This window comes from Dermacentor albipictus, chromosome 5, assembly GCF_038994185.2.
Source record: "Dermacentor albipictus isolate Rhodes 1998 colony chromosome 5, USDA_Dalb.pri_finalv2, whole genome shotgun sequence".
Lineage (NCBI taxonomy): Eukaryota > Metazoa > Arthropoda > Arachnida > Ixodida > Ixodidae > Dermacentor > Dermacentor albipictus.
In genome coordinates this window covers 31,348,369-31,373,733 of record NC_091825.1, presented here as the reverse complement: position 1 = coordinate 31,373,733, position 25,365 = coordinate 31,348,369, and the positions used below count along the sequence as shown (strand labels likewise).

General features: G+C 44.2%; 1 protein-coding gene across 4 annotated transcripts in view; it reads right to left on the bottom strand.

Annotated features, from left to right (window-relative positions):
* Positions 1-415: 415 nt before the first annotated feature.
* LOC135913826 (thiol S-methyltransferase TMT1B-like) overlaps positions 416-25,365 on the bottom strand; it is a 52,806-nt gene continuing 27,856 nt past the window's right edge. For 2 of the 4 annotated variants that reach the window (XM_070539534.1, XM_065446516.1), the window contains exons 2-4: positions 17,944-18,671; positions 11,415-11,564; positions 416-877 (exon numbers count right to left, since the gene is read on the bottom strand). In XM_070539534.1, the coding sequence (XP_070395635.1) occupies positions 644-877; positions 11,415-11,564; positions 17,944-18,429 (870 nt within the window). In that variant the 5' untranslated portion in view covers positions 18,430-18,671 and the 3' untranslated portion in view covers positions 416-643. Of the gene's footprint in view, positions 878-11,414; positions 11,565-17,943; positions 18,672-22,250; positions 22,312-24,149; positions 24,193-25,365 lie in introns of those variants that run through there. The other 2 variants (XM_065446518.1, XM_070539535.1) reach the window with 2 other exon arrangements.

The following is a 25,365-nucleotide window of genomic DNA, read 5'->3' as shown; positions in this document are numbered from 1 at the left end:
CTACGTACTTCATGTGTCTTTTAACATCAGTAAAAGGCAACCGTACTGTTTGTTGCCCTTCTGTATTTGCTACTTGCTCGGTCTGGTGCCATCTCTCTATTTTAATATCATGCAGGAAAAACAGCGTCTATTCAGCAAGTGAAAAGAGCATTTCTAAGAACAGTTTCTTAGTTGTGGTGCACTTAAGCTGCGCAAATTCGGGAAAATTTTGATTGTGACAGTGTTTTTTTAACATCACCTCGTTCAATTGTCTCACGTTTGTTCCGCTCGGATGCGTGCTCCTATTCTTCAACCACATGCCAACGTTCCGTCCGACACCACAATGCACAAATGCACTTAGTACTATGCGAAGATAAAATAATAGGACGAGCATGTTTTGCTACACATAAGTGGGCTAGCTTCCAAAAAAGGAACACCCGGTTTTGAACTTTTATTAGGTACATTTCTCCATACCAGAAGCGTCTATACAAAAATCAAACACACGAACATAATTTGCTATATCGTCTCTGTATACGATTGCCAGGAACGTCGGTAGTGCTGGCTGTTTGTTTGGCATTGAACTGCCTCCCTGGATCTTGTGGTAGTCATCTGGAAGTTCACGTTCCCAGGGCCTTTAAACAGGCAATCCACTTCTGTATTTCGTCTACACAGTTGCGAAGCCGTAGACGTGGTAGCTGTACTCGCAGGGAATGTTCAAGTTTACATTCTCCATCCTAACGTCAGTGAAGCCGGCTTCCAGGAGAAGGGAACCACTGTCTCGGTTCATGTAGCAGCCACCGGTGAAGTACATGACCATTGGGGCAAGAATGTCCTGGAGGGATCTAGCGAACGTACCTTTAGGATGGCCAACGTGCTCGGCGAAAAGGAGGCGGCCACCCTGCGCGTCAAAAGTGCCCTTAAGTTACGATATTTCAGATTGTAAAAAAAAAAAGGTGCACATACACGTTATTGCGAAATCCACTTCCTGTGTATAAGGAAAGCCTCCAGCACCTATTGCGACTGTTGCTTTCATAAATATTTCTGCTCTTCACTGACATAACGTTGAGTTGCATATGTCGCAGTAGGTGTGAGATCCATTGATGGTGCTGAAATCCTTGCCCATTCCTGTTCATTTCTCAAAGCCAGCCTAGTATTGGGAACAACCTACTTAATATAGACATTCAATATAGGAGAAGGTGAAGGCTAGGCGGTAACCGACCGAGGAAGGCATCCAGCTTTTCCGGACCTCAGGGTTTAGTTCGCGTGAGTGCCACCACGTGACGTACTGGCATTAAACTTTTAAAACAGCCCGCGGTGACGTAATGCTGACGTCAACAAAACAAAATTAGATAAATTAAAAGCTACCCGTGCGCACCGTACTTCACCACAGTGTTTGCTCCAGCGTCGTTATCAGTGTTCTTGATAAAGCATAACCGTTCTTCGGCAGGAAAGACCTTGTCACCCTAAGAGCCTTTCACCATGACGAGCGATAACTGACTTTGGTCTTTTGATATGCTTCCTGAAAGGCAGCCCCGGTTCTTTTTCCGTGGTATCATTAGTAAGTACGCTTCCGTGGTAACAAGCTGGGGTAACCGTCTGAAGTACTCCGCGGCAAGCTTTGTTTAATCGGCACACATTCTTAGCGTCCGAAAATCCGACAGCGCGCACAATAGCCGCCACCATGGAGGGCTTACACGCAAAAGGCACGATACGAGAATTCGGAAACTGCCCTTATGTCGTTGTCCGTTAGCATTAAAAATTAAAATTAAATTATGGGGTTCACATGCCAAAACCGCTTTCTGATGATGTGGTACGCCGTAGTGAAGGACTCCGGAAATTTGGACCACCTGGGATTCTTTAACGTGCACCTAAATCTAAGTACGCGGGTGATTGCGCATTTAGCCCCAATTGGAATGCGGCCGACGTGGCCGGGATTTAATCCCGCGACCTCGAGCTTAGCAGTCCAACAACATAGCCACAAAGCAAGCAAGGCGGGTTCGTTGTCCGTTAGCATGCATGGCGGAAGATGCTCGCAATATTACGTCACATTTACTGGCCACCAGGCCAGCTACACTTAGGGTATGACGTATGTAGCAATAGCAGTTAGTTCTCAAGGTAGTCTCCTGTCACGGTTAACTAAGTGCCTGAAGGAAGACCATTATTCAAAATTAATGTGCAGTAATATACGCGGGGTTTGTCTGTTTCCTATATTGTATACCATGTTGTCGTTCCACCATTAACATATAGCAATAATGTAGACTAGCAGATATCGAACACCAAAAAGACCACCCACATACTCAAACACCTCGCCTACAACTCCTGGCACTTACTTGTATTCAAAAGTCATGCAGCTGCCAAGGTCATCCTTAAGAAATTTTAGGTCATAAATTATGGATATTTATGTGCAAAAACGAAGATCTAATTATGAGGCATGGTGTAGTGGGAGGCTCCGGAGTAACCTCGACCCCCTTGGGTTCTTTAACCTGCACGTAAATCTGAGTATACACCGGTGTTTTGCTTTTCACCCCCATCAAAATACGGTCGCCATGGCCGGGACTTGATCCCCCGACTTCGTGCTTAGCAACCCATCAGCATAGCCACTAAGCAACCACGGCGCTTAAGAATGTTGACAGTTCGATGAAGGTGACAGTTGACACGGGGACAATGTGTTCGCATCCTCATTGCGCGAGAATCAGTAGGAGCATTTGAAGGATAACGCCTTATAATGCCGTGTATTTAATGTGTAGTCGGAGTCCGTAATTTGAGGCCCATGCTTCACGCTGCAAGGACTCGCCCTTGTAAGGCTGATGACTAAGCATCTCGCTTATATGTGTAGTCACCCAATAGCTGCCAGGTGCTGGTGTCGGCCATAGGAGCTACAGGACCTCTCTTCAACACTTGCCGACATTTGCGCCTTGTGTCGGGCAATCAGGTTCCAGCTGTACTCTTTGAAAAGCCAATTTATTTGTCCCGAAATTTGGCTACGCTGCCAACGTACGTTATTGCTTTTTATCATTAATTTATCATTATATGTAAGGTAGTGCTGTACTGAGATTTCCATTGGTTTCATCATCATCATCATCATAATAAGCCTGGTTAAGCCCATTGCAAGGCAAAGGCTTTTCCCATACTTCTCCAGCTACCCCGGTCATGTACTAATTGTGGCCATGTTGTTCCTGCAAACTTCTTAATCTCATCCGCCCACCTAACTTTCTGCCGTCCCCGGCTACGCCTCCCTTCCCTTGTAATCCATTCCGTAACTCTCAATGACCATCGGTTATCTTCCCTCCTCATTACGTGTCCTGCCCATGCCCATTTCTTTTTCTTGATTTCAACTAAGATATCATTAACTCGCGTTTCTTCCCTTACCCAAGCTGCTCTTTTCTTATCCCTTAACGTTACACCTATCATTCTTCTTTCCATAGCTCCTTGCGTCGTCCTCAATTTAAGTAGAACCCTTTTCGTAAGCCTCCAGGTTTCCGTCCCGTACGTGAATACTGGTAAGACACAGCTGTTATAAACTTTTCTCTTGAGGGATAATAGCAACCCGCTGTTCATGATCTGAGAATGCCTGCCAAACGCACCCCAGCCCATTCTTATTCTTCTGATTATTTCAGTCTCATGATCCGGATCCGCAGTCACTACCTCTCCTAAGTAGAAGTATTCCCTTACCACTTCCAATGCCTCACTACCTATCGTAAGCTGCTGTTCTCTTCCGAGACTGTTAAACATGACTTAAGTTTTCTGTAGATTAATTTGTAGACCCACCCTTCGGCTTTGCCTCTCCAGGTCAGTGAGCATGCATTGCAGTTGGTACCCTGAGTTACTTAGCAGGGGACCAACTGCAATGCATGCTCACTGACCATCGGTTTCACCTTCCCCAAAATTTGCGCGTTTTTGCTAGCCTCTCTCAATTTCTTAGGCGATTTTTAGAAGGTGTTAAAAACCATAGTGCGGCCCCCTGACGATGCCGCTCCAAAAGTCATTTGACTTTCCCGAGGCCATCTGCAAGCTTCTGTCTTCTTGCTGTTCATCAACTTCATGAATCGACTATCAATTGTAGCCCATTTTGACGACTAAATTCCCGTGGAAGTCGGAAATTGGGTAACGGTCATTAGATTGAAGCCCTTTAAATACATTTTACCGTGGACACGACAGCCGCCTTCTCTCACTTCGGATATAACTACTCCATAAACGACCGCGATTTTCAAGCATATAACTTCATAGTCTAGAAAAAATATGCTGGTCGGCGTTCGTGTTGTCCACTTCTCTACCCTTGTGTCCTGTCTGCGCGCCTCATTTCTATTTTGCATAATGTATGCTGGTCCCACGCGCTGTGGCCATCGATGTAAGCGAAGCTCTCTGTGTTGTTTTCTTTGATTGACGATATTTAGCGGTGACGGTGACTTCGCATGTTTCTTTTCGTCGGCATTTCTTCGTCGGATATTTTTATTGAGATTTTCTTCCCTGCCATGAGGTGAAAGCTGACTAATAATCATTAAAGTGTTCTTTATTCTTAAGAGCTCCTGTTAATATACGGTTACTGTTTTAAAACCTCCTAAATTAAATAGTAAGTTATGAATAATACTATACTGCGTTAAATGTGTAAACGCAAACGTAAGAAAAGAGTCCCAGTCCATTTCCCAATATTCACTCAATTAAAATGCAGCAAGTCTACATTATCACGTTGTAGTGATGTGAAGAATAAGGCAGCTTCAAAAGAGTGAGTCACGAACGTCACTCATTGAAACACGAGCCTGCGCTGGAAAAAAAAAACACACTCAAAGCACAGCGATGGCTGCACGCAAAGTTGTGCTTCCTCTGAATCTTATCAACGGATCAAGGCATCAGTTCATTGGATTGGAATGCTCGTACATTGCAGCGCAATCTCAGGCGCTCAAATTGGATCGAGAATGTACGCCAGTATTCGCTTCACGCGCGTTATCTGATTAGATAACGCTCTTTCATTATTCAACCCCTGGCAACATTCTGGATATTAGAAATACATGCAGGCGCGTCTTAAGCTAACCGATAACTTTGGAGCAGTGGCGAGACGCTAAAGAGAGCTCACCCACAAAAATTACAAAATTAATGTGAAGTTGCTTCAAATATTAGCTGAAACAGTGCTTCGTGGTAAAAAGGACCCTCAAGACTGGTGCCGACATACCAAAAATCTAAGAGCTAAACGCTTTCCGATAACTAGTATATACCAAACCAGGATTTCGTATTGCGCTGTATCCCTGTAGTCCAGCGGTCCGTTCCACCGCGGGCGTCAGAGTTCATATTCTATGTGATTCTACCTATTCAAGCATTTTTTGCCATAAAATCACAGTATTCTCCTCTTTTGCTCATAACATTAGACTGCAAAAATATATGAAGCAAAACCCTCATCCTAATACTTCAGTACTTTTCGTTCTCACGTACAGTCCTCATTGATTAAAACGCGATACTCAGACAGCATGGCGGCCTGTACGTTTTTGCGCCACCGTTGAAGGCAGGGGACATTGAGCTCGTGCGCTTTTGTCCGACGTGAAAACGAGAGTCATTTCAATGCACTGTGACGCATTTGGGCCCCCTGAACGATCTCCCAGACCTCACCGGAGGCGTAAGAATCACCGGCCGCCATACTGTCCGAGTATCGCATTTCAATTGCTGAGCACTATACAAGTCCGCGCTGCTCCATATGTTACGAAGTGCTGAATATGCATCCAATGCTAACACCGGCGTGCATAGATTAATGCGCATGTTAAGGAACTCCAGCGGGTCCAAATGTTTCCGGAATCACTCACTACGGCGTGCCTCTTAATAATATCGTGGTTTTCACACGTAAAGCCCTATAATTTCAATAATTTTAATTATCACCACAAGCAGCTGTACTTATTGCTAATGATGCCAGAAAACCGAGCCTGATGCCAGCAACGATTAAAGCACGGTGGAAGAAGAGAAGGGCTCCGATGGCGCGCTCGCGCTGGAGCGAGAGAGCGGCCACTTCGTGAGACCGGAAGTGAGCGCCGCCGCTAGGAGGCAGCACGTGTACCGGGGGCCTCGCTCTCCGCCAATTCTGCTGGCGCAAGCGTGGATAATTTACGACCTCAGTCAGCATTGAAGCAGCCATACCTAAATACATGACCTTATTCGTGATTCAAACGCACAATTCTGAGCAGGTGGAAGGTTTCATGCCGCTTACTGTAAAAATACCATCATTTCTAACACGAGAAAGACGCGTCGTCTGCTCGAGCATACGAAGCGCAATCGGAGGCTGCTCTTGTAAGCCTCAAGACACGAGGCCGGCTGCTGCACCCGGCTACTCACGTATTTCAAATGCTGGAGAGAGCCGAAGCACTTTTGCGGAAACATGCTGAAAAGCCTGATGCTTACAACCTCACCATCGTTGAAATGCTTGATAAACATCACATTAGATTTCCATGTGCTGGGCGCAAAATAGATATTGCAGAGCATCTTTTAAACTACCATGTTGCTATGAGGATGTGACAGCACAAATAAAGAAGGTCTGATAGCTGCAAGTCACGCAACTTGAGAAAGCTCGCGAAGTTTGTGTGAGATACATGCGCGGTTCTGCCAGCCGAGGTGTCAAATATGAAAGCTCTCGGTGCAAACAGCCGGCTGTCAAGTGTTCGAATGAGTGCACATCTTCCGCGGCTTCTACGCGGCTTCAAATGATCAGCGGCACACGGTAACGCGAAACCAAATGTCTACGGAGCAACCGACGGCGGGATATTCGATACCGTCAACTCACTCCTGCGATAGCCCCACATAGAGGCTGCAGTATGTACAAATAAAATGGCCCAAGCTTGCAAGTGATTGTAACCGTGTGCGTCTGCTGAAGAGAACAAAGACATTCGGTGCTGGTTGTGTTTCTGCGTTGCTTGTAACTTTTTTATTTTGAACTTTTTGTTTTAGCCAATTCAAGTATATAATTACCTGTTTCCTTAAACGAGGTACACGGCCTTTTTATAATGCTGGGCATCACTTCTCTTATAATAAAAATAAGGAAAACGAATGCAGTTTTCTTTGGCTGTTGCACTCCTAACACAATTCAGAAATCGATTACAGCACCCCTCAAATTGTGCCGTCACAATTTGCAGATTGAGCAACGCATGACTTGTACGCGTTGACACCTGTGGATGCTTATCTAGTGCTCTAGCACTCCTCTGAATGCATGTTACACGGCGCTCACTTTGGCACTTTTAGTAAGTTTGCCATCATATTGCCTGTGTTTCTCGTAAATATCAAAATTCTTGTCTTATGCAGCATGACAGCGGCTAGAGCCCTCAATAAATATGTCCCTCATGCGCTCTCTAATCGAATTATAGCTCAGAATGTCGGCAGAAATATAAAAGGACGTTCCACCAACCAAATAGAGCCGTTTTAAGCAGGCGAACGGCCTATATGCATTGAAATGCAGAGCCTCTGCCGAGCACGCCCGTAGAAGCGCCAGCAAAGCGAGCCAGAAAGTTGCGCGCGTGGCTGCCGCAAGGGGCAGCACCTCTTCTGTTGGCGCCTACGGTCACGCTAAGTGGCCGCGCCTTGCGCAGCCCTCGGATCACCTAGCTTCTTCCAACGCGCTTAGAAGTCTAATAGTGAGCGCGCGGAATCTTCTCGCACACCTTGTGTGATATACCGAATCGCTAAGGTGCTTCTTGTGTAATGTAGGAGAATCGACTGTAAAGGTTGAACTGCATGGTCGGGCACAGGCATTTAAGTTGATAACTTGATTAGCACGAGGAAGGCCTGTCCAAGCTTTAACACTTGCTTGATAAGAAGTCTACTGCACCATCAATATGCCGGCTGCTTTTAACTGCACCAATTAAGCTATTAGACCAATGAAAATAAAGGTGACACCCTTTATTCATTCGATTGTTCAGATTGGTAACTTCTAGATTCGGAGTAAGTTGAAACGTTGTGAGCGTAATTCACAAAGCTACGTTAACTAAACTTTTTAGTAATTGATTTTAGGTGGCTAAAGCAAATTAGTAGTTTGGGGCCCGTCCTCGAGATGAGCTATCCGAACAATGATGCTGCCATTAAAGCTTTCTGAAAGCGTAACTGACGCAGAAAAAAGCACCCCTGTGAGGTCAACCTGACCGCACTTAGCGTTTTGCAATATTCCTATCAGTACAACGTCTCAGTGAGCATGCTCCTTGCAGCCAGTCCGCTTTTTCCTTTTTATTCACGTTTTTCGAAGGCAAGCAATTTAAAGTATTAATGTCAATACAGCAGCGAATGTGTGCCGCCGGTAGTTTGCTTGGTCGCAGTAGTGATGTATGACACAATAATGGTGACAATTTAGCGCGTCGCTGGCATCAAGACAATGCGCTACCGCCGAGGGAAGGAAGGTAATGAAAGTCAACAGCTCGGTAGCTGCACACGGAGCCGTGCTGATGATGACGGTGCCATGGTGACGACATCTGCGGCGGCGATATAACCGGCTGGGGCTTTTTTTTGCTTCATTTTGCTTTCAGAAAGCGATACTGCTATAAATGCACGGTCATTCATTCTTGTCTCGTAAATATATATGTGGGTTTAAATAAACCCTATGTCCCATTCGTCCCCGACAATATTGTGAGCAAAGAAATGCTCGCTGGTTTGTTCCCGCACAAATACACCCACACGCACGCAGACGCACAGAGAGAAACGACACATGTTCACCTGAATACATATTCCCATGCGCCAACGCATGTACGCACGCATAAAAAATGTGCGTAAAAAATAAACTTATGCGTGCGCCGATTCAAATACGGAGACACAAACACGCGCGCATACAAAAATGCAAGCACACACGCACGCACTCACAAGGCGTGCCACACGCATACACACTCTCTCTCCTACCCTGCTGCCTCCAAAAACATGCATGTGCAAACAGACTGAATGACACTAGCTCTGCAATTACAATCCAAACTCCAGCTGTTATAAATCACTTTACGGTTTAGATTTCGAGCTTCTTCAATTGCCCTCTTTACAAGGAGTGCAAAACCATTTGCTCCTGCCGTGTGACATAACCGCCCATCCCTGACCATAACACTGCTTTAATGCACCACTAACGTTCAGATTAAGTCCCATAAGTGTATATGTTGTTAGAAGGGCCTACCCTATCGTCGCAGTCGAAATTTGTTGATACTCGGCGGATACATTGAAATAAAATTCTGTAAAATTTTGTCCATTCAATTGCGCATGTGCTCTGCCGTGAAGTTCCACAGAATGTTGAAGGAGCGATCTCCAGAATTCCTGAGTATGTGCATGCTACAAAGCACGATAGTTTTTTAGCGTAGCACATACATGCGGATGCTTGTTATGTTGTCCAAGGAATAAAATCTGATTATAAAGGGAGTAACTTAAAAACGAACAACCCATTGCTACCTTTTAGGAAGGAATAATAGAAAATATAATATTTTCAAGAGCACCGCTGAAGAACTAAAACCGAAACAAAATCTTCAGTTTTGTGTTACTGCCATCTATTGGGCGAATGTGGAACTAAGTCCTATCTGTCCTTAAAAAAGGTCACGGAGGACTGTACCCATGGAGGAAAGAAAGAAAATAGAAGATGCCTTGACATCAAGTTTTTGAAGCCGCAAATGCAGCCATGATGGTGAGCTATCTCTCTTGGTGCCTCCAATCAGTTCGTCGGAGCAGGTAGACGCTAGCTTTGAGCTTGCATCGCTACAAGCCGTCGGTAGTGCGTGCTACTGACGTGCGTCAGGACAGAGCCTGCCAAACTTTTATAACAGTTTTAGTGAAGCGGATGCGCTCCTGTGCGTTTCCTTGGCACGTTAAAGACGACGGCCAAGACCCACGCCACGACTACTTTAGTGCGTCTGCTGCTGGACTGACAACTCACGCTCACAGACCCAGAAGGCAAGTTTTAAGTTTACGCAACACGCTCCAAAGTCGGTATGTTTCGCGAACAGAATCTGCTGTGAGAAGTACACGGGCCGGAAAAAAAAACCTACCTGACTTTTCAGAGGCCTAGAGCAGCAGAGAGAGCTTCGGGAGCGTGACTGCTATGGCAACATTGACATTTTGGGAACCACTCCCAGTGATCCTTTGCGAAAAAGAGCCCTTGACTTCCGTCACACTTTCTCCAATACGTCAGTGCTTGCCGGGGCGTCTCCTATGCTTTCCTTCCTCCATGACGGTACTGAACCGATGCCACCATGATGCGGGTCGATAGGTGTGTGCGATTAAACCACACTGCCACGGTTTCCGATCTTTCCGCAATGATATTCTTGGGTTCATTAGGATACCATGTAAATTTGCACAACTGAATTTCAATAATTGCTTTTGGAACAGTGTTACGTCATGTGTATAGAGTCGAGATAGGCATCAATCGAAAGCTGAGTCTCCGCACTACATATGTTCTAGTGGCTATGGCAATAGAAGCGGTAGTTTTATCAGAGCTACCGCTTTCGTCTCCAAAATCGAATAAAAATTGTAATCGTTTCCATCGGCTTTGATTGCTGAATCTTTAACCACTCTGGAAACAAACTTCTGGTTTCCTACAACATGATCACTGCATCTGACTCGTATGAATTGTCTTTTAGAACATGTCCGTCACATGCCTTTTTCAGTAATCGACCTGCGCTTTTATATGTTCGCGATAAACCAGCTAGTTCCATTCAAAACAGGCTAGCTTCGTGCCGCGGTCGCTTGGGGCGCTTGTTGGTACGTGTCCAAAAAAGCTGGATATGTCAAGAATAAACTTACTGCAGTAAACGTTTATTCATGGTAAGAGGGAAAATACAATTACGAGATTTAGAACAAAAACAATAATATAATCATCCAAAGAAGCTCACACAACGTTCAAATAATGCATTGCTACTAAAGCGCTTAACTGGGGGTTAGGAATGGTTTGTTAGGTTAGCAAGTTCACAGCAGTAGTTTCTTTGAGATTCGATGCTCAAAAGTATCAATGACGGCACACAAACAGACTTTCCTCGCTGCAGTGCCAATATTTCAGCAATCTATCCCTCACAATGATTTCATTAGAGAAACAGTTGGTAATATTTCAACGTGAGAAAACCGCCATACTGGGGGCATATGCATATATAAGTGTAGCTAAATACGGATATGCTGCATTGAATTAAAGGCAACAGCCTGGTACAATTCGATACCATTGTTGTCTTCTCGACACCAACTGCTCCTTCATAATCAACGGTTCTAGTCCGGGTAACATTGTTTATTGAATATATCTTTAAGAGCTGTCTGATCGAACGCATTGCTAACCTTTGTTCTGCACTGCCTTTATTTGGGAACCACAAGCTGAGTACGCGCAATAACAATTGCATATACTTGATATTTGTAACAGTAACTGAAATTTAGCAACCACTTCAGCAGTTTTTGTGGCGGCTCAAACTGCGTGTGTTGCAGGGTTTCCTAATAATTATTGGCCACGTGGTTATTAAGGATATAATACTTACCTTTCTGAGCACACGTTTGCACTCGCTTAGAAGTTTCCTGCCATCCTTCGCTGTGCACAAGACGTACGTGAGAACGACTGCGTCGAAGTGGCCATCCGGTACCATATACATGTCCTCGCCGTATCCTCGAATTGTACGCACTAACTGCACCTAGGGAAAGAATGAACCGCCATTGTTTAGAAGAGAGAACACGCTTCCTACAGAAACTTGTTGATGTATAGGTGTTTAGGTAAACAGAAATCAAACGTGTAACAAGTACTATAGCAGGATCCTGCAATGCACCTGACTAATAGCACTGTAAGCGTTCATAGAAGTCCCCAGTCACGACAAATTAAAGGCGGTCAATGAAAGTGCTCGAAGTCTTGCGTATTAGGCGCTGTGTGACGTGTGCGAGGTTGTTAGTGGGAGTGTAAGTCTGGTGGAAGAGTGTTGGTGAAAATTTGGAAGAAGAAGCAAAGTAATCTTTAAAAGTATCTAGTGCAATAAATAAGATTTTCTTTCTACGAGCGAGAAATCTTAAGCTTAGCGAGCAGACGAATCCAAAGAAATATAAAAGCAGAGCTTTCTGCCTTGCTACAACACCACTTCAGGAGTGGTTATGCAAAGTATATTCCTTCCAAATTGAAATCAATGCCAAGTGTGCATAAGAGACAAAGCAAGAATAGGAAGGGCAGGGAGGTCAACCAGACGAGCTTCCCGTTTTCTAGCCTACACGTGGGATAAGGGAAGGGTAATTAGAAAGAGGCAGAGATTGAGCCCGTAGTGCACGTGGGACGATGCACAGAGACACTCCTATCTAAATGCATGTAAAAGGAGAATTCGTTTTTCTCGGCAACCACTGAACTAAATTTGACGAGGTTTGTTGCATCTAAAAGAAAAATATAAATTCTAGTGACTGTTTGTTTCGAATTTTTGAGTTAGGTCATCAAATCTTTAATAAAAATTGGCAAAAATCGAGAATTTTCAAGAAACGAAACTATCAAGTTTACAACTCTGTAACTCAACAACGAAAAATGATAATACAATTATGTGAATTGTATCTAATAGTAGATATAAAGCGGACGAAATTGATTTGTTACACGTGAATATAAAAAATTTAGTAATATTGAAATACAGCTTTTGCAGAAACCTTGAACCCAACGTAACGAATTCGCGTAAAATGCAAAATGACGTATCAAATTTGTCCGCTTTAAATGATCTAATGGATGCCATTTACGGAACCGCAATATCAGTTCTTGATGCAGAGATATAAATTTGTAAACTCCGTGCTGCTATTTTTTTCATACGGTCGAATTTTTGAATATCGTTTTAACAGAATTCATGCCCTAAATCGAAATTCAGCTTTCTACAGTTACTAGAATTTAACTTTCTCTTTCAAATGCAACAAATTTCATTAAAATTGGTCGAGGGGTTATCTCAGAAAAATGTTTTTGGGTTTACATGTATCTGAACAGGCCGCGTCGGAGTTGGGCCCGAGCTAAAGCTTCCTCTTAAGCCGGTGCACTTCGCGGACTGTACGAGTGCGTAAGTTTTATGCAATTCCAGGCATCTGCTCATATTTTTCTGGTATGGCTGAATGAGACTATTCTCCAAGTTTTTGCGACTCTAAGAAGCGAAAAAAATTTGAAAATTTAGGATTAGGTAGACAAACGTTCTTGCAATTCAGTAAGAGGGTGCAGAGTAGCCTCTAAATATAATTATTGTAATAAATATTGCGCGAACGTTACATTACCACTTTAGGGAGGCTTCTTAGGTGGCCTTGGTGAAAGATTCCCATATCCTTACCAAGCCAATTAGTGTAGTTGATGTAGTTTTTTAAAACTGCGTTGACAGAAGTTACATTTAGCATTAAGAATGACTTCAGAATCATAATTACATATTTCTTAGTATGCAAACTTACCTGCTAGAGAACGTGAAGTGTTTCTTTGTTTCCATGGGGTCGGTATAAACTAGCAGTAGAAAACCAAATTACTATAAACTTTGGTCCTTTCTTGTTTACCTCTCTGCATGGTGATATAATTTCATATTACTCTTCTTAGAACGTGTTTTAGTGAACTGTTGAATTGTTTTTTTCTGAGTGACAGGAATCCGTATTCTGCCGGCGCGCAGACTCTCAATTCCGAGCAATCCTGGCCAACAGTAATGGTTTTTGCTGAAGGCCGCGCTTTCACGTCACTTGTGCTAAATGACATAAGGGGACGCTTACCAGTCTCTTGCATTGACCAGGGCTGTTCCGTTCCTTGTTGAGAGGCTCCGCGTAAATTGTGGGTGGCAAAGGGGTGAGCGGCTGGCTAGTAGCCAGTTGCAACGATTAGGCAGAAATTTAATCGTTGTATGCAGCCTCGTAATTTTCTTATGAAGATTTATAATTTACGTGCGAGACACTATTTATTGTCCCAGGAAAAGCACAATTGTTTAAATTCCGACGTTTGGATTTTCAGGTTTCCAGAATGTTGGAAAATATAAAATTTTCTAAACCTAGCCGCAGTAACATAAGCCGGCGTAGGTATAGCGGACATAACCGGTCCATCAAGAGACATCTGCGCAAGTGGGCCTGCCATTGCTTTTAAGTATACACTACGATAACCTGGAACCCATACTAACCCACCAGGCTTATATTTGATGGGATTAACCACCTAATGTAGTGGCTACAGTAGGGTGTCCGAAGATGAAGTGAGTTAAGTGCATACTGACAGTGAATCAGTCACTACAACCACTGTTGAATAATTTGAAGGAAGTTTTTGAAGAGCTAAGATAACTGCTCATAGTTCGGCCAGAAATATGGGTGTGAAATCTGAAAGCTGTAATGCATATGACCGGGGCAGTTACTTAGGAAAAATACCCATACCCGCTTTTTCCTCTCACTGACGCATCAATTACGATCAATTGATCTATTCCCAGCTGCGTTAAATGATCTTGTTGCATGCTGTTTCAATATGTAGTTGGCAAGCGTTTGACATGATCAAACTAAATCGTTATATTAGGCCTGGGCTTGTCTGGACAAATGATCTCGCCTACATAAACGTTTAGAGAATCGAGCTCAGCTTCTACAAACAAAACCTGAGGTCTATGTAAGCGGGACCAATGCTCATCGAAAAATGCCCTCATTTCACTAACAATTACAAATTGTGATCGTCTGAAAGAAAAAACATAAATGTTTAAGTATGCTTTTACTGTTAGAATGCGGAATTGGCAGGGAAGAGTAGGCAGTCGTGTTTCTTGATATAAAACGTGGTTAGCTATAAATTTTGGGAAACCAAGGCAATTCCGGAGAGATTCCCGCTCCAGAAGAATCAGGGGGTTAATTTTGTATCATTGCACCAAAATTCCGGCAACGACTAACCGTACCGGTGATAAATCATTATTAGAGTTTCCCTTCGTAATGCAAAAAAGTTAAATTACCAAATTTCACTTACGAAACCATGATCAGATTGCGAGGGACGCGGTAGTGGGCGACTAGGGAAATTTTGACTACCTGAGGTTCTTTAACGTGCACCTAAATCTAGGTACACGGGTGTTTTTGCCCCTTCTAAATGCGGCTGCCGTGACCGGAATACAATCCCACGCCCTCGCGCTTAGCAGCCCAACACCATAGCCACTAAGTAACCGCGGCAGGTGCGTAGTGCAGAGTGATGTCGGCCTAGTTTTCTTATCATGCCGACAGCGCCTGCTGCCACCATTACATGCCTTATGTAATGCCATCTGGACCGGAAGCTGTGCCAAGGAGCAGTTGAACAACGTGCTGAAGCTCTTCCATTGTTACCTCTTAGAAGACATCCCCGGATTAAGCCCTCGCGAAATTTACCTACAGCTGAGTTGTGAACCACTGTTCTAAATCTTTAGCAATTTTATCTAATGGTCACAGTTGTTTTGGTGTCAGAACAACTGAGTCAATATTTATGGACTGAAACGGCCCTGCAAAAGCTGAGAAACCTAATAAAGGCTTTTTTGGCACCACTTCTAAATAAAAAATGATACCGTTTTTTGTCATAATTATTCTTCGCTAATGAAACTGTTCTTCGAAGCATAGCAACTGCACACTTATAATTACTCCAATTAGTAGGGCACTGATTGAAAATAGGTTTCTTCCATGGAACTTCTCGGCCTCTATAATGTCATGCGGAATCACTAATTCACGATGGACAGTCAGTACTACCTTTTGTTTGTGACACTACAAACACATTTTTTAATGGTAGCTTTCAATACGAAATAAAGGCTCATCGCATCGATATCTATTCTATACCTGTCCCAGAAGGGAAAGTTGACGGTAAACTATTTTTTTATTTGAATAGTCCACAAATAACTGCACATATTTATTTAAAGAAATCAGGGGCTTCTTAATATCAATGACAATCGGGCTATGATCACTACGAGTGGCGGCATCGACCACACCACAAGAGAGGGAAACGCCGAAGGTAGAAAATGTCAAATATGGCAGAGATCGCAACCGCGAAGGCACGAAAGTGGCAACGTTGGTATTTTAACGTCTCAAATTGTTAACTTTATTCCAATCCCATAAAAGTTAGCGTACGTCTTCCACCTCAGCGGGCAAGTAGGAGCTAAATACACAGAGTGGAGCATCGACCCGGAATATCTATATATAATATTAAGATTTTACATTCGCATGATAGAGTACAACGTGAAATGTTTCCTTTGTCACAGAATTTAGGGCAGATGAAAGAAAGAAAGCTAATGTACCGCCCCGGGAAGATCTATTCGATCGAAAACACTCGTAGTTGTTTAAATAAAAGTCCTGGTCAGCGGGCAAACGAGTTTCTTGTAATAGTGATACTGTTGGAAGATTAAATAAAATAAATCTGTAGTTGCAGGAAGTATTGATCGGTAGTTCCACTGCAGTATTCTTAGGCACGCTATGTTGATGGTAGACGATAAGCCGCCACTGCTTGGTCCTGGATACTGTGTTTTAGAAAGTCAGTTCTCGTGAGTGGTCCTTTCACACACTTTTTTGTTTTAGAGTTAGGTGATCGCCGACCTCCTTCTGGCTCCAAGACACGCGATGGAGATTTAACTTTCTAGTGCTCTTCTTCGTCCATGCAATAATTTTAAATAGTTACATGATTTGGTCAGCAGTGCTGTGCTTCTACTTGCTTACTTTGTAATCATTGCCTCAACAGTGGAGACCTCGCTAGCAAATTTATATTCTGGATAATCATTCATGCAAGCGTATCAAGATAATACTCGCTGTTCTAAGTCCTTTTGGGCTTTTTATTGTGTTTCCCATCGACATAATGATGAGGGTGGCGAATATTTATGTTTTCGCAGTCTTCGAAACGTGGTGGCGTCAAAAAGTAATCTAGCCTGCTTGAGCTAATCAGTTTTTGCATCTATTGTAGTCTAGCATCCTACCTATCTCTCCTTTATCTTCAATCTCTCCGTTAAGACCTCTGTCTCTACATTGTGCATCGTACAGTTTGCCTATGCGTGCAACGATCCCGGCTCTATCAATCTCCTTCTTGCATTTTCCTCCATCAGTACTCTAAAAATATCGGGCTTATCTCGACTGCTGTACAGTTAAAGCTTATGTGCGCTTAGAATGCCAATGCTTCTGGAAGGTGGGGCTTTTGTTCTGGTCTTTGCTAGGTTAATACCATGGCATTTTATTACAATGTGCCGAGTCGCTCCTGCCTTTTCCTGTAGCAGACACATGCCTCAATCTGTTAGTACATTTTCTCCAGCATATTTTTGCTGTCAGGCAGCAAGCTCGGGCTTTATGTACTAAGTCACTGCCCTTAGTGTTACTTCACAGATTCCCTCCCCCAATTTCTTGGTTGCCGTACTTCAAAATCACAATATTCTTCATGACATCTACTTTAGCGCTTCGGTCTGGTGTCATGAGACGTAACTATAAAAGCCATGAAAGCACAGGAAGAATTATCTGTCCCTTTATGTTTTGCAGAGATTATGAAGAAAAAAGAAGCGGTTGCGGATATAAACCTAACTTGCAGCTGCGGTAAGCCGATGCCATATCTTCGGCATTATGCGAGCCATGTTCTGTCGATTGAGACACCACGGCGAATGTCCCTAACATCCGTGCCTTAGGTTCATGTAGTACGGAGCGCCTGCGGTTGAATGTACGATCCATATGCGCTGCCGTTGTCAGGAGTAGTGCTCATGGGGCGGAATCTACAACAGGTCCACCAATACCAAAGGAAGTAGACGAGAGGAGCACCACGGCCATAGCTCAACTGGTACAGCGACGCCCACTTAGTGCGCCAGTTGCGGGGCTCGAATCTCATTCACTGCAAGTTGTCTTTCTCTGCACTTTCTTTTCAATTTTCCTTATTCAGGCAACCATAACTGACATTCCCTGCGTGGAAGGCTTCCAAGCTTGGAAAGCCAATTGTAAACAATATACATAAGTACTGTAGCCTGCCAAGTAAGTTTCGGCGTAGTTATGGCATGATGGTTCCTTCTTGCAGCCACGACGCCTTTTCAATATAGCTAGCTGTGTACCAGCGCAAATGACTCGACATATTACGCAAGAAAGCCAACAAAGTAATTTTCTTACTTTCCGGTTGGCAGCCAGGTTCTTCTGAAATTCCGGCTCGAAGCTGACGTTTGGCTCCAGTCTCCAGTACTCGATGTTCCGGTGTATGTAAGGCAAGTTAGGTCCATAGGCAGCTCCTACTTCGAGCACACGGACTGCGTCACGTGCTTTTAGCGTGGCATCGTGTGACACAATATCATCAAGTCCGGTCATCAGGACGCGTCGCACAGAGCCGTAGTCATCGTACCACAGGCGTTGCATAATCAGGTATATGAAGGCGAAGAATATTTCTCGTACGCGGTTGCTTAGTGCAAGTGCCGGAAAAATCAATATGCCAAAGAATCCGATGGCGCAAAAGCATGCGTGGCCCACAAATATGCGCATCCAGTCAAATAAGGAGACGCTCTCTCCAGTGACCAAGCGCAAGGATGCTTCCGAATGAGGATCGCATTTTGTCTTCGTTCCATTTGACAAGGTTGTTGAAGTTATGGTACTGACTCTCGACATTTTAAATCCTGTCTGTCGCGCTCGTGCCTTGTGAAACTGTAATTCTTTAGACTACAGCGCTTTCAGCTCTGACGACAAAGGCATCAGGTTTTGTCTAGACGGCGATGTTTTCAACTTGATTGTTTAGGGCCGTGCTTCAAAGGTTGTATTAGCACTTGCTGACCCCGTGTTCAGCCAGGTTCAACTTCAGTGCATCTGGAAGCAGCTCATACGAAGCAAGCGTCTCTCGGAAGAACGTCTCCCTGGAGTAGAAAAAAAAATTCGGGTGGGTAAATTAGAGAAAGCTGAGGCACGTGTTTTATGAGCAACTCAATGTTGAAATAATTACCTCACAGCTGCTAGAAAACCTGCATCATACGGTAGCACACAGTACACAGATCAAAGACATCGAACTTCGTATTTGTCTTTACAAACAGATGTGCCTTAAAAAACTACGTAGAGTGTTCCCATTTCATGCGGAAACGAGTTTTAAAATTTTGCTGCATGCTTTCCCGTTCAAGTGCGTATACAATTGATTCCATTTTCTTACAACTATTCTGGTATGCAATTGCAACACAGCCACTATGATGAGGTACCGAACAAGGAGACGCCGAAGTAAAAGCCTCCAGTTGAGAATGTCCTGCTGCTTATGCGGGCACCCAATGATTGCAAAGATCTTTCTAAAACTACTCCTTCTTTAGCATCTTTCGCACTCCCTCATGTTTCCATTTTATTCACCTACACTGAAGTGGTTATGAGTGGTTACCTTTTCTATTAGAAATACTAGTCAAAACACCCTTCAATATGGGACAGCCCCAAGACCTGCTTGAGGTCTCGGGGCTGCTACTGCTATTCGAATCTGTTCACAACAAAGAGTCCAAACAGGCTTTCTAGACTTAGGAGAGGAGCATACCATACAAGGTGTAGCTGAACAATTCCTGCTCACTGGCTTTTGTCTAGCTGGCTGACCTTGATTTCTGCAAGCTGACAACCTCAAGCGAACAAAATATGAAAGCTACCCAGGGGCCCACCATTTCGACAGCCGAGCCAGCATCCAAGTGTCAGTTTGTTGAATTCACCAGCACATACGTGTCTCTTCAACTTTTTGGTTACCTTAAGTATTACGAAGACATCCAAAGGAGCTGTGCGTAGCATCATCTCATGTTTCGTAGTAAAGCCACGACGGACGACCACAGAACAAAGCGATTGTGGCACTCATCTGCAGACAAAAGTAGTTTTTACAAGCTAAGGGTCGTACCTATTGAACGACTAAACTCCAATTTTACCTTATTATTCTAAAGTCGACTGCATCCATCTGGCAGCAATATCATGGGGGACATCGTGTACTCGATGCCTAATATTAATATGAAAAGCAAGAAAAGCGGGGGAAATCATCTATTTTTGTCTGTTGTTCTGAAAAAAGTCAATGCGAAAGGAGGCTTAGATTGCAAATCAATGTTGATATCTATTAAGTAAAAGAATGTATTTAAATGGAAATAAAGGCCCCTTGCCGCTTGTTGGAATCAAAGTGGTGACCTTATCTCTTTCCGTATACGTTACCCTACCCATTTTTCTATGTAGACGGTTCTCGTCATGTCCAAATTTACCGTTATTTATGCACATATAAAAATCTCACCTCGAGAGAGAAAGGCCGAGCCAGTGGTTGCCCTCATACTCTGAACCAAAAGCTTTTTACACTCTTATACGCGCATAGAAACTCACAGTATGGAGAAATCCAAACAGACTTGCAGAGGTATTACTCTCAAACAATTTAGGAATGTCTCTGCTTTACCTATTGAAAGAGGAGTACAGTTCAATATTCGTACGATACTTGCTTTACGCATAGCGTAGAGTATGATGTTGCTGAAGACTAGGAGCGCCACCTATGCATGAGCAACGGAAGACAATTAAGGGCCTCTGTTTTGCTCTATCGTACAGTTGCTTCCTGTATTATAAAAATAGCCTTCTGCTTTGTTGGAGTTTCAAGGGTCAGAACTCTTCAAAGATTACACTCTGGAGGCTAGCCAAGATGAAGCCAGAGCCCGTTAAATATTGCTACTGGAACGTAACTAGTAAGGCAAGAATAATGATGGATGAATTTCTTTTTTAAAATCTCTGCTAACATACAGCAGACATCTCCTCACTGAGCTGAGTAGCTCGAATATCCGTTCATTACTTTCACTAACATCAAAATACAACTAACCACTACAGCTTTTCTTACTACTCAAATTTTAACAAATTTCTCAAGAACCGACATTCCAATGTACTACTTGATGCTATTGATATTGGTACGCGCATCCACTTAGAAAAAAAATCAAACGTGGCGCTACTTTTGCGTTAAGCACTGTCAAGCTTGCGGCAAAATGGCATCGTTCTTCCACTTATCCTTTAATAACATGAGTTTGCATGAATGGAAGTGTGAAAAGTCGGGAACACCGATCCATTTCGTGGCAAACTTCGTGAACGCGTATCTCGAGACTGGTAGCACGTTGAAAGTTTCTTTCAAGTGGATGCGCCTTGCGAAGTCACTAGCGACCATTCGTAAATCAGAATGTGTTACACAACATTTGTTTAGAAAGTAAATAGCGAATATTTTTAACTACTTGATTTAGTTAATTGTTTTTTTGTGTGTGAATACTGCCGCTTCTAAAAGAAGTCATGCTCAAGAAGTAAAGTTTTGCAATTGGCCGCGTGAACTTCTAAAAATCCTGCAAGCAATAAAATATACACCCTATACAGCGCTAACCTACATTTTGATTCAATTTCGACTTCCGACTTCGTTTGAAATGGGCATGAATAACAGCTGATTTACAAATTATCAGTTTCATTTCAAATTCAACGTTACTTAGTTTGAAGTACAATTGCAGACGTGTACATGTAGTTTAGACACTGCTGCGAAGTGCATCTATACTAATTTGTACGGATTTGTACGGGTCGAACTAAGGATAACGTGCGCTTAAACATTTCCAGAGATTTTTGTTTTGTTTTTTACGTACCCCAAGAAGGATACTTCGCGCGATGCAAGCATATCTGAGCTCAACGAGTTTACTGTTTCTGTAATAGTCTTCGCACCGTCAGAAGGCACATGTTCCAATAGACACATGACAGTGCCTTTCTAAGATTTTCGATCGATGGGCGTCAGGTAGTCGATCCCATCATAATGCGGGAATTTTTGCCTAGGCCAGACTGAGCGCTGTTTGAGTAACCGGCTATAGGAGCATGCTCAAAATAAAAACAATAAATAGGACAAATTGTGCATTGTTTTACACATGTATATTTGTGATCGTGCTAGCGACAATTTAGTGGAATGCGCATACGAGCCAGGACCTAAAAAACGACTACTTTCTCTGTGGAAGTGCTTTTTTTTTTTCAGAATATGAAAAATGGCCAGTGCGTCCTGATTATGAACAGCAGTTGGCTTGATTCATTGCACTAAATTGCGTATAAGAAAAGTTCGTCTATGAGCACCTTGCTAAGTTTTTGAGTACGAATACAGATAATCATGCTAAATGCTACTGCTAAAAACGAAACAGCTTAAAAGCCGTTCATAGCTTCCAAACTAACCACAGATAAAAATTTAGAACAGATTAATACTCCCTGTTGCGAGGGAAAACACAGGAGCAGTGTTGTTCCTATGAGACACCTGTCTAACAATAAAGCGTGGCATGGTCACGTGCTAAAATGAGGTGGCGTGCAGTAAGGAAACCGTGCGACCCTACAAAGAGAGATGCCGGTGTACCATTGTTATGAACAACGGAACACTTATGTGTAGACCACCCGCAATAAAGAAATGCTTGCTTTAGACACATGTGACGTCTACGTCAATGGGCGAAAGAAGTTACCTGTAAAGTTGGGCACTCGCTGTGGTTATGCCTTGAGATTAACCACCTCGCCAATGTTTCGCTGCAAAATAAATTAATTTTACGGTTATTTTTACCGCTGTACAACAGTGGCAGTTGCTATCCATCGACGAAGCTGCTGTTACGATGTAAATATATTTACTGTTCCGCTTCGATGTGTGGTTAATTCACTATGGGTCCACTCTTATACCACTATGCTTGCTCTGCGTAACTTCAGTTATGCTTAATAATGTAAGATTACACAGGAAGGAAGAAGAAGACCTCGCGTGAAGGACGCACTCCGAATGCGCTCCGACTCTTGGAACACCTCACAACTGGTCTCTGTTTCTACAACGTGCTTACCCCCACCGATCGACGGTTCTTAATGGGTGGAATCGTTCGAGACCAAGATCTCCCAGATACGGTGAGACCTCGTCCCTTGGACATTTGGAGGCGAGCAGGCCGCAGCGCAAGGCGTAACCTAGGCGCTACAATTACGGCCTGACGGAACCGCCTGCCGCTCATGCTCACTGCACTGCCATGGTACCGTGAAGACGGCTGCCCGGGACCCCCTAACTGCCGCAGAATATTGGACGAAACTACACCAGCCGCCGCTATCGATCAATAACCGAGTCAAGACGACGAAGACGGGAGTTGGTTTCTCGTGGGCCGAAAGTGCAAGAAACAAGTTCAAGTTACTTCGAGCTTGCCACCCAACACTGAACCTATACAGCAAGGCCACCTACATCTGACATTGATCAATAAGGGCTCGCAGATGCCCCCGCTTGCGATCGACAACTTGAACGCAGTATTCCGACCGAGAGAAGGACTAAACCTCGGTGAGTGGCCGCAGCATTTAATAGCAAGAGCCATAGGCATCGCGGCTCCATCAAACGCGAACACACTCCGCCAGCTAACCATTCGAATACACCGAGAGCAGAATGTCGCAGTGTCCAGCGCACCGGATGAAGAACTAGTGGAAAGACTGCAGCTGATTTAGTCTATATGCCTGGAAAACAAGGAGTACGAGGTTAAGGCCTATGTGGCTGCTCCGGATGCCTCCTGCAAAAGGAATCGTCTCCGGCATAGAAAAGAACACCTTGGCGAAAACGCTCATGACGACCATTGGATCCCTGAAGGTTCATGTCCTTCATGCAAGAATGAAGCGAAATTCCGCCACGGCCATCATCACGTTCTCTGGCATTCGGTTTTCCCGGTACATATACTATTACGGAGCAGAATGCCGGTGCTGCATTCATAAAACCTGACAGCAGCTGTGCTGCGTTTGCCTCGCCACGGGTCATCGAGCGGATGTATGCCCAACGCCGGATAAACCCCGGTGTATTGCATGGGCAACTTCCAATCCCTCCAAAGGACATTACTTCATGCTGAAATGTTTCCATTGTGGAGGAGAGCACCCCGCCACTGACTTCCTATGTCAAGTAAGGCAACTAAAACCCTTTAAGAAGAGCCACGTGTTCCGAGAGAAGCAGCAAATCGCGGAGCAACAACTCCAGTAGAATACGAAGTCCAGCAAGGTAACGAGACTCAACGTTGCGGCACCTACGGCTACTTATGCAACACGTAGTCGTCCCCGCAACCGGTCCCGGGGACACAGCCAGTCCCTAGGTCACAGTAGGTCCAGGGCCCGCAGGCCGTCCAAGGACCAGAAGCAACCACTAGGTTGAAGCCGATCTGGAAGGCGCAGCCAGACGCAGCAGAAAGAGCTACCGAAAAAACCTCAGGCCGCATGAACGAAAATGACCTACCGTCACGCCAGGAAGGCGACAATGGTGAGTTGGTCAGCGCAGTTTCCCCCTCTCTTCTTCTCCCTTCCTTCACCTCCATCCGCAGTGCAAACAAACAAACAAAACAATCTCCCGCACAGACGATTTCACTCACCCAGGCACCCACACTCGCACCTGAGAAACTCCCTCACAATTCCTGCACCAAACAAAACGCGTGCGAAATTATAGAGGAAATGGCGACTGTTTTGAGAACGGAGATGCAAAAAATGAAGGAAGACATTATGGCAGATGTCAAGCACATGCTACAACAGGTCCTACAACAAGCCATGACTGACATGAAACAATTCATCAGCGCAACTTTCAGCGCAACTTTCAACCATCAAAACGACTCCCTGCCACATGAAACTAACGCCACTCGAGACCCACAAAGGTCACGCCCTTATAACGGTCCGGCTCGTACAACAACACCTGCCCTAACCAGCGAGGCGGTATCAACTAATCATGGCTGCCATACCTGAGAGACGCACTACCACCCCCTTCCATGTTTGGCAATGGAATTGTTGAGGGTACCGAAGGAAGACGGGCTCCATTACACAATTTCTAGCCACACAACCTCACCCATCAAACCTTATAGCACTTCAAGAAGTACTTTGCATTCCCACACTAACTGGATACAATGCATACACTGACAAGCATGGCACCACTAAATTACCACTAGCTGTCACCCTTGTGTCCAAACAAATCACAGTGTACGAGCACACACTCGACAGCTCCCATATTCCGCATGTGCTCTTAGAAATCGTACCCAGGAATCGATATCAAGCCAGCTTGTTTTTGCTTAATGCCTACAGCGCACCTAAATCGTGACGAGACGACTTCAGACAACCTTTTTCGATTGCCAACAAACAAGCCAATAAGCGCATTATTCTAGAAGATTTCAATGCGTCCCACCCAGCTTTGGGGTACCAAACAGAAACTCCAAAAGGCCGCCGTCTAGCTCCCCGCCATTAGCCTTCATCGATTCACTCTGCCGACAGAACCTGACATACCATCCAGAATGGGGTAACAGCGTAAGTAGGGATACTTGCACTGACCTAACGATGGTCAATGGGTGGACTCAATGCTCCTGGAACAATCTAATGGAGAATATGGGCAGTGACCACAGCATTCAATCCGCAGAAGTCCAACTGGTTGTCATACCCACCCTACCAAGTGCAACTAAAATAACGAACTGGGATGCTTTCCGGCGCAACCGAGCCGAACCGAGTCTCACCAACACTACGCGCCATCTTTACACGATTGGACAAAACAGCTACAAGTACATATTGAAGCTGCCACTAAGCAACTTACTGCAACAACGGAGATGCCGG